The following is a 14,425-nucleotide window of genomic DNA, read 5'->3' as shown; positions in this document are numbered from 1 at the left end:
GATTGAGTAAGTACAGAACAGTACAGAATAAATACAGTGTTTGGAGTTTGAACATTTCCCCATTGTAAAATGTGTTTTTGTCTTTGTCCTTATTAGTGGGTTCAACCCTTGCTTCCTCTTTAGTCAGGAAGTAGGCAGAAATGTCTCCAACAGGGATACATATGGCAATAAAAACCCAACAAAGGCTCTAACCATTCATTAGTCTGTTCAAAACAAAGTAAAACATTTTGGCTGGAGATCATTCTGAATAGTTAATAGGGATACCTTTTTAAGCAAGTCACTGCTGGTTATAAATTTGACAATTTTGATTGATGTTTTGGAGCATTCCACCCATTTGTTTCTCAGGTGATTGAACTAGTGAATGAAATTGGTTGGCAGTCAAAAGGCATTTTCCAGTTGCAATTTCTTCACCCATTGTGTTTAGTCAGTCACTTGACGATGGAAAATAAATGTAATCATGAATAGAATGCTGTGGTTAAAATATGATGGAAAGTTGTAAAACTGCCCGCAAAACAAGTACATTACCTTCATTAGACTACAGTAGAATTGGTACATGAAGCAGCAGGTCTGTGTCTAAAGACAGAAGAAGTTGACAGCAAGTGACTTCATAAGGGCAAATTTACGCTTTATAGAGATGAATGGAGGAACCCGACTCAGTTCTCCCATTTATCTGTGTGAAGTGTGTTGTTGCACCTAGGCACTGGTCCACAGATTACCGTGCCTAGCGGAAAGCTAGACAACGTAAAAAGGGGCCCGCAGGTCTGGTTTAAGTATGTACACACCTCTGCCGTATAGTTCAGGAACACAGGATGATCATGCTGTTATTATCTGGTTCCGTTTATTGCTTCTTAGTCCTTCACCCTAACTGAAGAGAAGTGATGCTGCTGAATCATCATCCAGTAATTAGGTTGGAGCTGGAGAAATGAATAGGAAGCTGCATTGCTGAACCAGCAAATACAACACAGTTCACATCTGTTGTTTTTAGTGTGGTGCATTTAACAGAAATCTTGCTTGGAGCATTTCCATGGCAGTTCTGCTTTAATAACGATTAAATCTACTTGTTGCTTTTGACATCGCTATTTACCCTATTCTATCTTACCCAAAAGCATGACTCAATATAAAGTGCAGTCTTGTATTTTAGGACTTCACATGTTGTCAAACTAAAAGTTCCATAGTAGATAAAGTGCAGCGCTAATAAAATGACAACTGATCACACAATAGGTTAAGAAAGGTTTGGCAAGAGATGATCTCACCGCTGTTCATAAAATTGAAGCATAACTAGTTGGATATAATACATGTGAAAAATTGGTCAAAAATAAAGTCCATTAAAACCAAGTCCAAGCTATTTAAAATACAGTTCTCCTCGGTGCTCCATGATAAGGTAACAAACAAGAGAAGAAATCTGTGATGTTAGATGAAATCCACAGCCAGAAAGGTCATGCTCCACATCCTACACAGATAACATCAGCTGCTTACCAGACAAAATTGACCACTGAATCACAGGTGGTCAAATAGAGCATTGGGGAAGTAAAGTAGGTTTCCCTCCGGCCATATATGGCTCACACGGCTCCAGCAACTCTCGGAAACAAAGAAGGTGCCTCCATAGTGCAGTACGATAAAATATTTATTGGCATAGGATAAAAGGACGTACTTACAAAATTCCTGTAGGGAAACAGTATGGATACAATCGTAGCATTTACAGTGCCTTAAAAAAGTATTCATACCCCTTAAATTTTCCACATTTTGTCATGTTACATCCAAAAACATAAATGTATTTTATTGGGATTTTATGTGATAGACCAACTCAAAGTGGCACATGATTGCGAAGTGGAAGGAAAATGTTTAATGGTTTTCAAATGTTTTACAAATAAAAATCTGAAAAGTGTGGCGTGCATTTGTATACAGCCCCCTTTACTCTGATACCCCTAACTAAAATATAGTGGCACCAATTGCTCTCAGAAGTCACCTAATTAGTAAATAGATCTCGGAATAAATACATCTGTTCTGTGAAGCCCTCAGAGGTTTGTTAAAAAACCTTAGTGAACAAACAGCATCACGAAGGCCAAGGAACATACCAGACATAAAGTTGTGTAGAGGTTTAAAGCAGGGTTAGGTTATAAAAATATCTCAAGCTTTGAACATCTCATGGTACATGGTTCAATCCATCATCTGAGAATGGAAAGAGTATGGCACAGCTGCAAACCTACCAAGACATGGTCATCCACCTAAACTGACAGGCCAGGTAAGGAGAGGATTAATCAGAGAATCAGCCAAGAGGCCCATGGTAACTCTGGAAGAGATGCAGAGATCCACAGATCAAGTGGGAGAATCTGTCCGTAGGACAACTATTAGTTGTGCACTCCACAAATCTGGCCTTTATGGAAGAGTGGCAAGAAGAAAGCCATTGTTGAAATAATGCCATAAGAAGTGCCGTTTTCAGTTTGTGAGAAGCCATGTGGGGGAACAGCAAACATGTGGAAGAAGGTGCTCTGGTCAGATGAGACCAAAAATTTGGGCCTAAAAGCAAAGCGCCATGTGTGGCGGAAATCTAACGCTACACATCACCCTGAACACACCATCCCCACCGTGAAACAGTGGTGGCAGCCATGACAGTAAAGACTTGCAGAGCTGAATGTTAACAAACACTCACCATAAGTATGCATCTGTGGAGGGGGAGGAAGTTAGGTTAGGTAAGAGAAAGAAAGCAAAAAGGAAAATGCACTGTGTTTTAAAGTGTACCTATCTGTCAGGTGAAAACATAAAGGGGACTTAAAGCCAAAAGTTTTCTTGTTAGTTTTTGAAAGAGTGGTGGAGTGTTAGAACCTCTGGCAGGATTTTGTTGCTGTCTGTGTCCCTGCTGGGGAGATTCCCCCTCTCTATTCTGTATGTTCTGCTAAGCATAGTCACAAGGAATGAAAGTGAGGGGAAAATCCAAAATGGTGAGCTGTCACCAGAACAGAGGGGAACTCTTCCAATGGGAACACTTGTTTTACGGACAACTGTGTAAGGAGATGATTTCCCTCACTTGAAGAGTTTTCATCTCATTTTCCTTTGGCTATTAATTTGGCTATATTAGCCAATAAAGGATATCATTAAAATACCATATAAGCCTTTAACATTTTAAAGCCTAATTCCAGGAATCAGACAAAATCTACGTTTGCCGTGCCCCCTCTTCCCCTGACACTGCAAAGGTTAGCTCTCTAGTGAAACTGGTCCTGCAAAGCCTCATCTCTAAGGTGCTCCCAGATATGGTCACACTCCTGCCTCCTCGCTATACAATAGTTATTAGTCCTACATTGCATGTTATGCAACCAAGAGACCGCTCACAGTCTGGAGCACAGAAAAGAAAGGAGGAAAGCGCTGGCAATGGCTGGGGGGGTAAGATACGTAATTTCCCCTCTAAATTTACCAAGTGTATAACCCTTACAGTGCAGTGAGGTGGGGGCTCCCACTGCAAGGTAGATTTTGTCTGATTCCTAGAGTTGAAATTTACTTTCAAAAGTAATTTTTTTATCATTTTAAATCCACAACTTCCACTAAAATAATACCTGTAGATCCTGCCATTATGGTCCTTTTTCACACACTTTGCTTTGTGCACTGGTGTGCAGTCTTGTTAAAACAGGAAGGGCCCATCCCCAAACTGTTCCCACAAAGTTGGGAGCATAAGTATGTCCAAAATGTCTTAGTATGCTGATGTCTTAAGAGTTCCCTTCACTGGAAGTAAGGGGCCAAGCCCAACCACTGAAAAACAACCTCACACCACAATCCCCCTTCCACCAAATGATTTAAACCAGTACACAAAGCAAGGTCCATAAAGACATCACACAACACCGTGCAACAATTAATAATAAAAATAAGTTTCCAAAAGCATATGTGAACAGTGATTGCTGAAACAATATAAATCAATATACAGCAGAAATGTCCCACACAGATGTGCATGAATACGCAGATTCCTCTGCAGTGTAGTAATCGAAACGGAGGTTGGAGGCAGTCCTGGTCACGAGACGCCCCCCCGCTCTGGTGAAGCTGACAGGAAGGAGTTTATGGTGGAACTACGGCGGTGGTATCCGATCCTGATAAACCAAGTTTTGAACCGCAGATTGGCGGTGACAGGCCTGCAGTCCCAGTGCCGGGTAGGCACTTTTAAAGTAAGAGGCCATTTGGCTTTCCGTTGTTTTCAGTTGTTTTTATTATTAAAACGTTATTACGCTATCGGCGTCTACCGGTTCTCTTTTTTTGCATATCATCCTTATCTGGAACGCCTGGAAACGAGATTCAATAGTCCATATCCATGTGTGTGTAGGCACAATCCTGCACTAGCCCGTATGACCATCTTTTTAAGTAAAGTGGTCAACAGGCTCTGGTAAGAGCACTTTATATACAAAGCACCTTGGGTGGAAACAAGTGAAATTTGAAAAGTATGGTGGTGGCATTTTCTACTTTTCTCCACTAGGAAGATCACAGCAATTGTCAAGATTCGTTTGGCTTTCTATGCATGCTATTGGGACTCTATTTTTTTATTTTTTTGGTGTTTAACATAGTGAACTTCAGTGTTTTTTGCTTACACTGCAGAGGAATCTGCGTATTCATGCACATCTGTGTGGGACATTTCTGCTGTATATTGATTTATATTGTTTCAGCAATCACTGTTCACATATGCTTTTGGAAACTTATTTTTATTATTAATTGTTGCACGGTGTTGTGTGGTATTCCACATTTCACAATCACTATTGTGTGGTTGAGCGCCCTCTACCTTCCATTTTCATTATCACAATTCAGTATTGTTCTTTGAGGAGCAGCTTATTTAGTTTAATTTAGTACTTATTTATATTTGGCGCGGAATTTTCTATTCTCCATAAAGACATCGATGAGCGAGTTTGGCGTGGTGGAACTTGACTGGCCTGCACGAGTCCTGACCTCTGGAAGAATGGTCAAACATTCCCATAGACACACTCCTAAACCTTGTGTACAGCCTTCCCAGAAGAGTTGAAGCTGTTATAGCTGCAAAGGGTGGGCCAACTCGATATTAAACCCTACGGACTGGTATGCCATTAAAGTTCATGCATGTGTAAAGGCAGGCATCCCAATATGTTTGACAATATAGTGTATGTAGATGGGTAATGGCTGCAAACTGGCCACAGTAGATCAGAAACACTAATATACAGCAAAAAGATAAAAAAGTGAAAACAAATATTTTATTCTAAAAATCTTATTCAATTAGGGTTTATATCTACCTTAAACTCTACATTTTCCACACCTGTATTCAAAAGACAAACTGCTCTTTGTTTATTTTTAGATACATATTGAGGTTTTCTAGGAAACTTCATGGTTTTCGTCTAATGATTCCCTAGTGAACTTGTGTAATGTATGTGTTCTCTATCACCCCCTAGCTCTGTCGTGCCTTGTGACACATGTTTCTGATCGTATCCGCTAAGGGACATCTGATGTTAGACATTACACCTTTTTGTGTTTGCTTGACTGCGCATCATAATAAAAGGACTATTGCAATTGTCAGCTTTAAAGCAAAAACAATATCATTGTAAATTTGTTCTGACATTAAAACATTTTTCTATAGTGCTAAGGGTTTATTCCGACAGGCAGCAATTGAGTCATTGTGAAGCTTGTGACTGCGCTCTGGCTTTTACTTCAATTGCAGAAAATATTTGCTATTGTCAAACATGAACATTTTGTATTAAAATTCATTCAAGCCTTGCATGTATCTTGTGAAACTGGCTGCATTTTCCATTAAAGTGCGAAATGCAGCTAAATCTATGATGTTGACTGATTGCATAAAAAGCTGCCAGGTGACACATGATGCTGCAAAGTTTAAACAGGAAATAGTGGTGTCACCTGGCTAGCTTTTCAGTGCAGAAGTTGTGCCTGGATCACAAATTGACAAGTAGAATTAATAAATCTAAATTACTAAGAATTGATAAAAAGGTGAAGCAGTTCATATACATGGCATTGAATCTAAAGGGAAAATTTAGACCAAAGTTTCCACCAAGGGTTCTTTGCCCCTTTATTGAGTTACAGAAGCCTTTTGAATATCTCTGCATTGGGGTATGTAAAACTCAGATTTGTCTTTAACAAAGTTACATTGTTTTCTGGTAAGCGGTGGCAGTTCAACAATAGATTTTACTTACTTGGAGTTAATCTGTACTGGGTTCTGCATGATTTGTCCTCAGTTATGCTGGCCATACACAGCTCAAATTCAGCAGATTCCTGCTGAAAATATGAGCTGCAATTGACCCTGTTGGCCACTCGTCCTAACAAACTTCAGTCTGAAAAGAAAACAAAAGAGTCACACTGAAAATGATCTACTGAACAGTGACTACATCCAATCAGGTACAGTCTCTGTCCAGGTATTCTGAAAGCAGCAGGAACTCCCTCCCCGCTGGCTGAAACTGTTCAGCTATCCTTACACTGCTAAGCATGTAGACCAAACTTAAATCAGCATACACCTATAAATTTGGTTAGCTTAAGCAAGACAGAATTCCCCCATTTACGCTAATCAGGTATTCTGACAGCCGTGGAAGCTGCGAACTGAACAGTGACTGCTCCTGATAGTCTGCAATTACATTTTGAGAACTTTCTGTGTGGTATATATTTAATTTTCAGATTGGAATTTGTGTAGCCGGGTGGTTTTGCAATAGGGCCCTAGCTTCGAGGTGTGTATGGCCAGCGTTACTTTACGCCATGTAATGTAGAGTACACAATGAAGTTATCATAATGAATAACTGCTTGCTGCCTGTATTTATACTCAAATGGCTTTTAACTATATACTTTTTATATGTTTTGTTAACAAATTATATCTTTTATAGTTCCCCCAAAGATCCACGAGAAAGAGACGTCATCTCCAAATATCTATGCTCAAGGTAGCCGACATGTCTTGACCTGCACAGTTTTTGGGGTTCCTGCTCCTACATCCATCCAGTGGCAGTGGCGACCGTGGACACCATGCAGGGTGTACAGCCGACGCAGTGTGTATGTTCCTATGGACTGCTTAATTTAAACATTTCTTTAATAGGGAAACTTCAGACAAAAGCTCAATGCACTGTTAACACCAGAGTTGTTAAAGCCCTCTTTAAATCCTTTGCCATGTGTTTGCCCCTGCAGGGGTTAATGCTAATTTAGGTCCAAGATGCTGCTAAAAACACTTGTATTAACCTGATCCCCTGACAGTTGACACTCTCCTCTACTACAGTACCTCTACTTGGCTTGGGCAGTGGACTGTTCCTTGGTGTCCTTATGTCCAGTGCAGGATTGTGGGCTCTGCATTGGTCTTAATGATCTCAGAGGGCATCCAACTGCTTGAGCAAAGGGGAGAAGAGGCTACAGGGACCAGTCTTACAACCCATAGGAGCCTGCAGCATCAGGTAAGTATGTTGTAAAACTGTCTTTTGCAGTCCCATTGACCCAAACTAGTATTTAACCCTTGCAGTGCATGAGCAGCCCCCATAGTTCCCCAGAGTTTAAATTTAACTCAAACCTTTAGACCCCTTTCACACTGAGGGCGTTTTGCAGGCGCTATAGCGTTAAAAATAGCGCCTGCAATCCGCACTTAAACTGCTGCTCTATTCACTCCAGTGTGAAAGCCCAAGGGCTTTCACACTGGAGCGGTGTGCTGGCAGGGCATCAGAAAAAGTCCTGCAAGCAGCTTCTTTGGAGCGTATTAGGAGCAGTGAACTCACCGCTCCTATTGCGCTCCTGCCCAATGAAATCAATGGGCAGCGCCGCTGTACTGCCGGAAATACGCCACTGTATCGGCGCATTGCGGGCGATTTTAACCCTTTCTCAGCCGCTAGCGGGGGGTTAAAGGTGCCCCACTAGCGTCCGAAATGCGCCGCAAATCCGACGGTTAAAATAGCAGCGCTTTACCGCTATTTTACCGCCGAAGCTATGGGCGGCACAGTGTGAATGGGGTCTTACTAACAAATCTAACATACACACAGAAGAGTAACTAGAAATCACAAAGCCCAATAACAAAATGTTCATGTTGGCCCACCTCACTGGTTGGTCTAATTGAAGGTGACAAAGGTAAATAGTGTCAGGTAAAGGTTGTGGCTTAATTGCAGCAGGTAGGGAACTAGAGACTCTCGCTTTTTCATAATAGCAATGGTTAAGTGGTAGGAAAGAACATCTCGAACATATACTCTAAGTTATGACCAGCTTTGTCACCAGGAGCCTATAGCGCTGAGTAGAGGGCTTCCCCCTAGAATGTAACCCTATGAAATGTCTTTCTCTGCAGGCAGGACCTTTTGCTCTCTAGGCTTATCTGAGGAGATCTCATATATCCTTCTCCAAGAGTCCAGTTAATTCAGACTCTTCCACAGGGCTTAAGGACAAGTAGATTTACCAACTTTTTTTCAGTGTGGTTACATAATTCACACTTCATTCAAAGCCTGATCTTCCATTCTTTTCCACTACAGCATCCTCAACCAGGGTTCCATTGAAACCTAGGGTTTCTCAAGAGGTTGCTAAAGGTTCCTTGTGCAGTGGCTGACTGGCCGCTCATATGACAGTGCCTGAATAGTTTTAGAATCAACACCACTTGGCAAAGACAGCGGCATGACACCAAGTATCATTTTAGCCATATGGAAGGGTGGTATTCTTACCAACAATGTAATGGCCATATTTGCCATTGACCCCACAATAAATTGGATTTATTAAGAGTTCTTTGAAACCTGAAATTTATATAAGGAGTTCCTCTGGGGTAAAAATATTGGGGAAGACGGTTTTAGATAGTGTCACTTAAGACACATATCCGAAAGCTCACAAAGTTTTACTGGAACTCTTTAAATGCAGTAACATAATATTTTCATGATCACAGATCAAGCTCAAAAAGTTGTAGTTTGTAATAACAAGGACTCTTCAACCAGGTACTCTCCATACACAGGCGCTCTTACAACAGGTGCACTACATTTTTCAGCAGTTCACCAGGCTCCCAGTGTTAAGACAGTCCATGGACCTAGGAAATGTAACGTAGAGAGAATCTTTAAATAATTACAATGGGCATGGTCAAGTAGGAATATATTTTGGATAAAATATTTTAATTGTTTTCTTTAGTTTTGTCAGTAACAGAATACCATTTTATTTTCTGGTATTTTTTCTGTTAGTTTTCCATAAGCATTTACTTAGAAAGTCAAATAAACAGTGACAGATAAGATATAAATATAGCTTGCAGCAAAAAAGAGGATACATGGAACAGCTGTACAGTACTAGAAACCAGACAATTGGGGGGAAACATATTCAGCTTTCCAAATAGACATATTACAGACTCAGCTATTACTATCTTGGATTTTCCCCCTATACAGTCAAAGACTACTACACCTGTTTTTCAACATTACAAACAATCTACCGATATTCCATTCCAATCCAAATTTAATAAAGTTGATACCTGTCATTCCAAGTCTACATTATAAACATTTAAGCTCCATTCACACAGGTATTTTGCCACACTGAAAAAAACAGTGACAAGAATCCACTGATTCTTGATTCTGGGATCGACAACTGCACACGGATAGCAGCGGCAACTGAAACTGTACACTACAATGACAGATTGTCGGTAGCCAGCTGCAAATACCGTTGGTAATCATTGGTTGTGCAAACTAATAGCTATGGCCTCCAAAAGCCTGTCATTGTGGTGTACAAGCTCAGGGGCCACTGCTATCCACACATAGCTGTCAAGAGATCACAGTACTCCTACTGACATTGTCTTTATTGTGCAAGAAGGCATCATCCAGTGTCAGCATCTTCTGTCTGGACTATTTAGTCCCAGAGGTGAAACAGCCATGTAAAGCCTAAGTTATGCTTAGTTCTTGTGTCTATACATTTTGTTTCACACTGATCACTTCCCTACTGCTATGATGAAGGCTTAGGCCGAAAAGCGTCCGTTTTTGGATGATTGTACTGCTATTATGCTATATTAAAGTTTTCTATGGAGTCGTACTTGTTATGGACTCACTGTGAACTTAATTAGCCAGAAAACCGACCACTCTGCACACTAAATTGCACTATACAACAGTAGAGCTTGGGTTAGTTTCCTCTTACTTCTCTCATCTGGTAACTCGCTACAAAGTTTTAAAAAATTACATGCATGTCAAATCTATGCATTTTTATCTAAGCTTTAATGTATATATGACATGAACAATGCCACAATGTTACAGTCAGAGGCAGGGAGAGACGGACAGAAGGCTTCCTCCTGCCTCCAGAACAGGCCAGGCAGGAGGTGAGTGAAGTTATTACTTTCATCATTTGTAGCAGAGGCGTAACTACAGGGGTTGCAATTAATATTGACCAGGCCCATGCTACAGGGGGCCCGTACACCTGGATAGGATGGGCAGCAGGAGTGGCATGCAGAGAAACTGATCAGCTCTCTTTTTTTGCAGTCACTGAAAGCCAGTTCTCCCACCCCCCCTCCCCACAAAGAGATGCCAGCCCCCCCCCCCCTCTGTACCGATCACTGACTCTGTCCATTCGTAACTAAAGCATGAATTTCTGTGAAGTATTCATTCTGTGCAGCACAGGCTGCAGAGATTGAGGGCTGTGTCCTCAATCTCCTTTCTATGTCTCAAAGGTGCAACATCAGAGGTTTCTCTAGATCCCTGATATTTCCCCAAAGCTCCCCAATAGGACTCCTACAAAACTGTAAACAATTATAAAAAATATAGTTGTAAAATAAAAAAAATATATAAAATAATAAATAACATAACAAATATAAACAACTATTGACACCAGTAGCAGAACTGCAGGGTCTGCATTTTGCCTCCGAGCTTGGAGGGAAGGACCCCAGCTGGTGGTCAGAGGGGCTCTTTATGGTTTCTTTAACCGGAGTCCTGACGGTTCTAGATACACCTCTGATTTGTAGGATGCTAAGACACTGGAAAGAGAGGGATAACTATATCAAAGATGTGTCTTCATGCTCCAACATGTGTAAGTAATAATTGGGGAGAAAGGGAAAAAGTGGTCCTAGCTGCCCCTCCTGTGTATAATAGGACATGGGAGTCTAACCTAATGGCACTTGGACACCCTTGCAGCATCCTGTGCAGGTTCAGCTTTTACTCCTTTGCTTATACAGGCTCCATGGTTGATTAAACCCAGTCAATAAGTTTTCTATGGCTTTCTCAGTCACATAACCTGTATATAGTAGCTGAAATACATATACTTTTGCTGTTTTACATGTCAATATAGTGTTAAAGTAATGCACATACATTTATAATCCATCTCCGGGGAATGATTCTCCTGCAGCCCAAAATCCGTGACAGTTTCCATCTGACTAAACATTAATTTCTTCAATTAGACTTTTATATCCATAGTTGCACTTACAGAAAAGGTGCACTTTTGTTTCCCATATTGTTTGTGTACATAAGCAAGGTCAAAAATGGTAATGTGGCAAATCTGACATTTGCCAAAAGGGCTGGTGTTTCTGACTGGTGTTCCCTTTGTATGTTGAACATGTTCAACCATCAGCATTCGGCCATGCAAAGACAACAGGTATTCAGGGTAGTAAACAGCTTGAGTTAATAGCTATGTCATTTTGGGTGGAGCTCAAAGCAGATGTAACATCTAGCTGTCTGGGTTTACCATTTACATTTAGCAGGCATAAGGAATACATGCTGAGGGACTCCTTATGAAATGTTTGCATTCAAGGTTGATATCAAACCTAAAGCTAAAATTCAAGGTCAATACATTTACAAATAAGCCCGAGATGATGACTAAGGTGCCTCTGCCTACTGTAAAAAAAATATGAAGATTGAGGCATGTATTAAAAAATATAGCACACTGAGAAGGCATGGAGCATATACTAGCCCTGATTATTAAAATTTTTGTACACATTATCAGTAAGATTCCCGTAATAAGTTTTTGCTTTTGTGAAGTGTTGGGTTGTTACATGTTTATTTAAAATGCACATGATGCTTGCAGGAGTTATGCTTTAACATGTAACAATTTATGAATTAGATTAACTGAATTTCAACAATGTATTTCAGTGTATTTTACCATGTTATAAATCATATATCCTCTTGGGTATTCCCACCATACAGAGCCCGTCAAAGGTCATCTCGTAGACATCAACGTGACCGAATGCCTGAGTGCAAAGACTGGAAGGACGTGACTTTGGATGTGGATGTAAACAGCATTGAAAGCATAGAGACTTGGAGCGAGTTTGTGGAAGGGCGGAATAAGGTATCCAGAGTCCAGACAGCCTTGGGGTGATATTCCCTGATTGCATTGCACTTCCTAAAGTCATCCTGGCAGGAACAATCATGTATTATTGGGGAAGTCAATTATCCACAATACAGCAACATAAGCGCCTGCACTCAATCTATTTTTCAATCAAGGAAATGCCCAAAAAAAATGTCATAGAAGAAAGAAAGAAGACCACAGGGGTAATTTGTCCTGGGTTAAAAGTGCAGTTCTAATTGCAGCATTACATTTAATCCTTCACAATATGAAACTGCTATTCAAGCAGAATAAATATTGGATGGTGTACAAATCTGTATATACTAGCAATTCAATGCCAAAATGAATCTAAGCTAGCTAGGAAGATATCAATTAAACATAAAATGACAACAATAATTTTAAAATACAAATGATAATCTGTACACATTGTAAATCTTTAAAACAAAATGAGTTTCTTAGAATTTTTTTATAAATAGACCCTGTACCAAATACATTTAATTTATTCTCCATGGTAATCAGAAAAACATTAATAATACATGCAGAGATAGTAATACCATTTCTACTACTACATCAAAATTATTATTTATGTTCTTGTTGATATTAATAGAATTCTCTACAAATTTTAAATATGTAATGCTAAATCTCACACTATGCATATAGAGACTCATTTATAAAGAGAGATCAGATATTGTTTTATGCTTTCCTTTTTTTTGTGCTCAGCTATGTACACCACAACCCGCATTTTACAACCCATTCATAAAATGAAGTTAAAGTTTGAGGCCCGAGGTAGCTCTCCTTTTAGCGTAAAACAGAAAATTCTGTTATTAGAGGTGGGCTGGTCATGTAAAGCTGGCAATACATTAAATTAAATTTGGCTGGTTAGCAGGGACCAGCTGAATTTCAATCCATGTATGGGCATCCTAGTTGTACCCAACTCAATTTATCTACTTGTGTACAACCAGTCTGTCTGTTTTTGTCCTGAACGATTAGTACTACCAGCCATAGCGAGCAACACTGATCATTGAAAAAGCTCCCTGCTAGGAGAACACAATAGCACGGCTGGGGGGGGGGGGGGTTAAATCGAGCAAAGGGTGAAAGGAAAGAAAATTGCATAATCTATTGCCCGTGTCATGATCAGGCATCAGGCTTGAAGACCAATTGCAATAGCAGTGGCAGGACAGGCATACAGGCAGTCACTTCTAGCAGCTGACATAGGCTCACCTGAGGTGCGGAGTCTAAGTACTAGCTGGTTTTCCCCAGAGCTCCTGATGGTGGAGATGGATTTAGCTGCAAGCTAGTACCAGGTCGCGGTCCTCAAGTTTGCCCCCACCAGGGTGTGAGCAAGCCGGGGTCCAATAGTAGATAAACAGACAAGGGTGAAACAGCAGCGTGGTCAGTAAACAAGCCAAGGGATCAATAACGAGTGGCTGCAGGTTGGGATCAAGCAGTGGAGTAGTCAAAGAACAGACCGAGGGTCAAACACGGGTGGTTGCAGATTGGTATCAGGCAGTAGAGTAGTCCAGGAACAGGCCGAGGATCAAACACGGGTAGTTGCAGGTACAGATGACAGCATGAAAGACAACAGCAAGGCACAATAACCAGGTAAAGAGGAAGTGCTGAGACAAGGCTTTTATAGGAAGTTCATGGGAGGAGCAAGGGGTTCAAGGTTCAACAGCAATCAAGACACCAAGCAGAGTAGTCTAATGGATCAGATAGTTTTATCCAGCAGATCAGGCAGGGAACTGTGCAGCATCCTAGATAGCTCAGTGGGAAGAGTCAATGCCAGCCACAGAAGAGGTCCCAGGTTCAAGCCCAGGTCCTGACAGCCTGCTTATGTGTGACTTTGATGGGTCAAATGACCTGACTCCTCAACTTTTTTTTTACGATTCCTCCTCCCATCTATTATTATTCCGCTATGCCAGCCTTAAACTTTCTAAGCTACTGGGCTTAAGAAATGTGCATATTTTTTTTTTGTCTTAAAAATACACTAGTACTTTCATGATTCTATGGAAATTCTTGAAATATTAAAGAGCAGAATAAAATATGTAATAGTATAAAGGTTTTGGATCTGGCATGGGTCATAAGTAGGGATGAGCCGAACACGAGGCAAAAAATTTGTTCGAACATGCGAACATCGTTAAAGTCTATGGGACGCGAACATGAAAAATCAAAAGTGCTCATTTTAAAGGCTAAAATGCAAGTTATTATCATAAAAAGTGTTTGGGGACCTGGGTCCTTTCCCAGG

At 40.6% G+C, this 14,425-nt stretch overlaps 1 protein-coding gene across 2 annotated transcripts in view; it reads left to right on the top strand.

Annotated features, from left to right (window-relative positions):
• The window catches only part of FLT4 (fms related receptor tyrosine kinase 4), a 340,007-nt gene that overhangs the window by 218,167 nt on the left and 107,415 nt on the right, over nt 1–14,425 (top strand). For both annotated transcript variants that reach the window (XM_040345001.1, XM_040345000.1), the window contains exons 10-11: nt 6,822–6,984; nt 12,042–12,183. In XM_040345001.1, the coding sequence (XP_040200935.1) occupies nt 6,822–6,984; nt 12,042–12,183 (305 nt within the window). The remainder of the gene's footprint in view (nt 1–6,821; nt 6,985–12,041; nt 12,184–14,425) is intronic.

Source organism: Rana temporaria, chromosome 3 (assembly GCF_905171775.1).
Source record: "Rana temporaria chromosome 3, aRanTem1.1, whole genome shotgun sequence".
NCBI classification, from domain to species: domain Eukaryota; kingdom Metazoa; phylum Chordata; class Amphibia; order Anura; family Ranidae; genus Rana; species Rana temporaria.
This window is presented reverse-complemented; position numbering and strand designations above follow the sequence as displayed.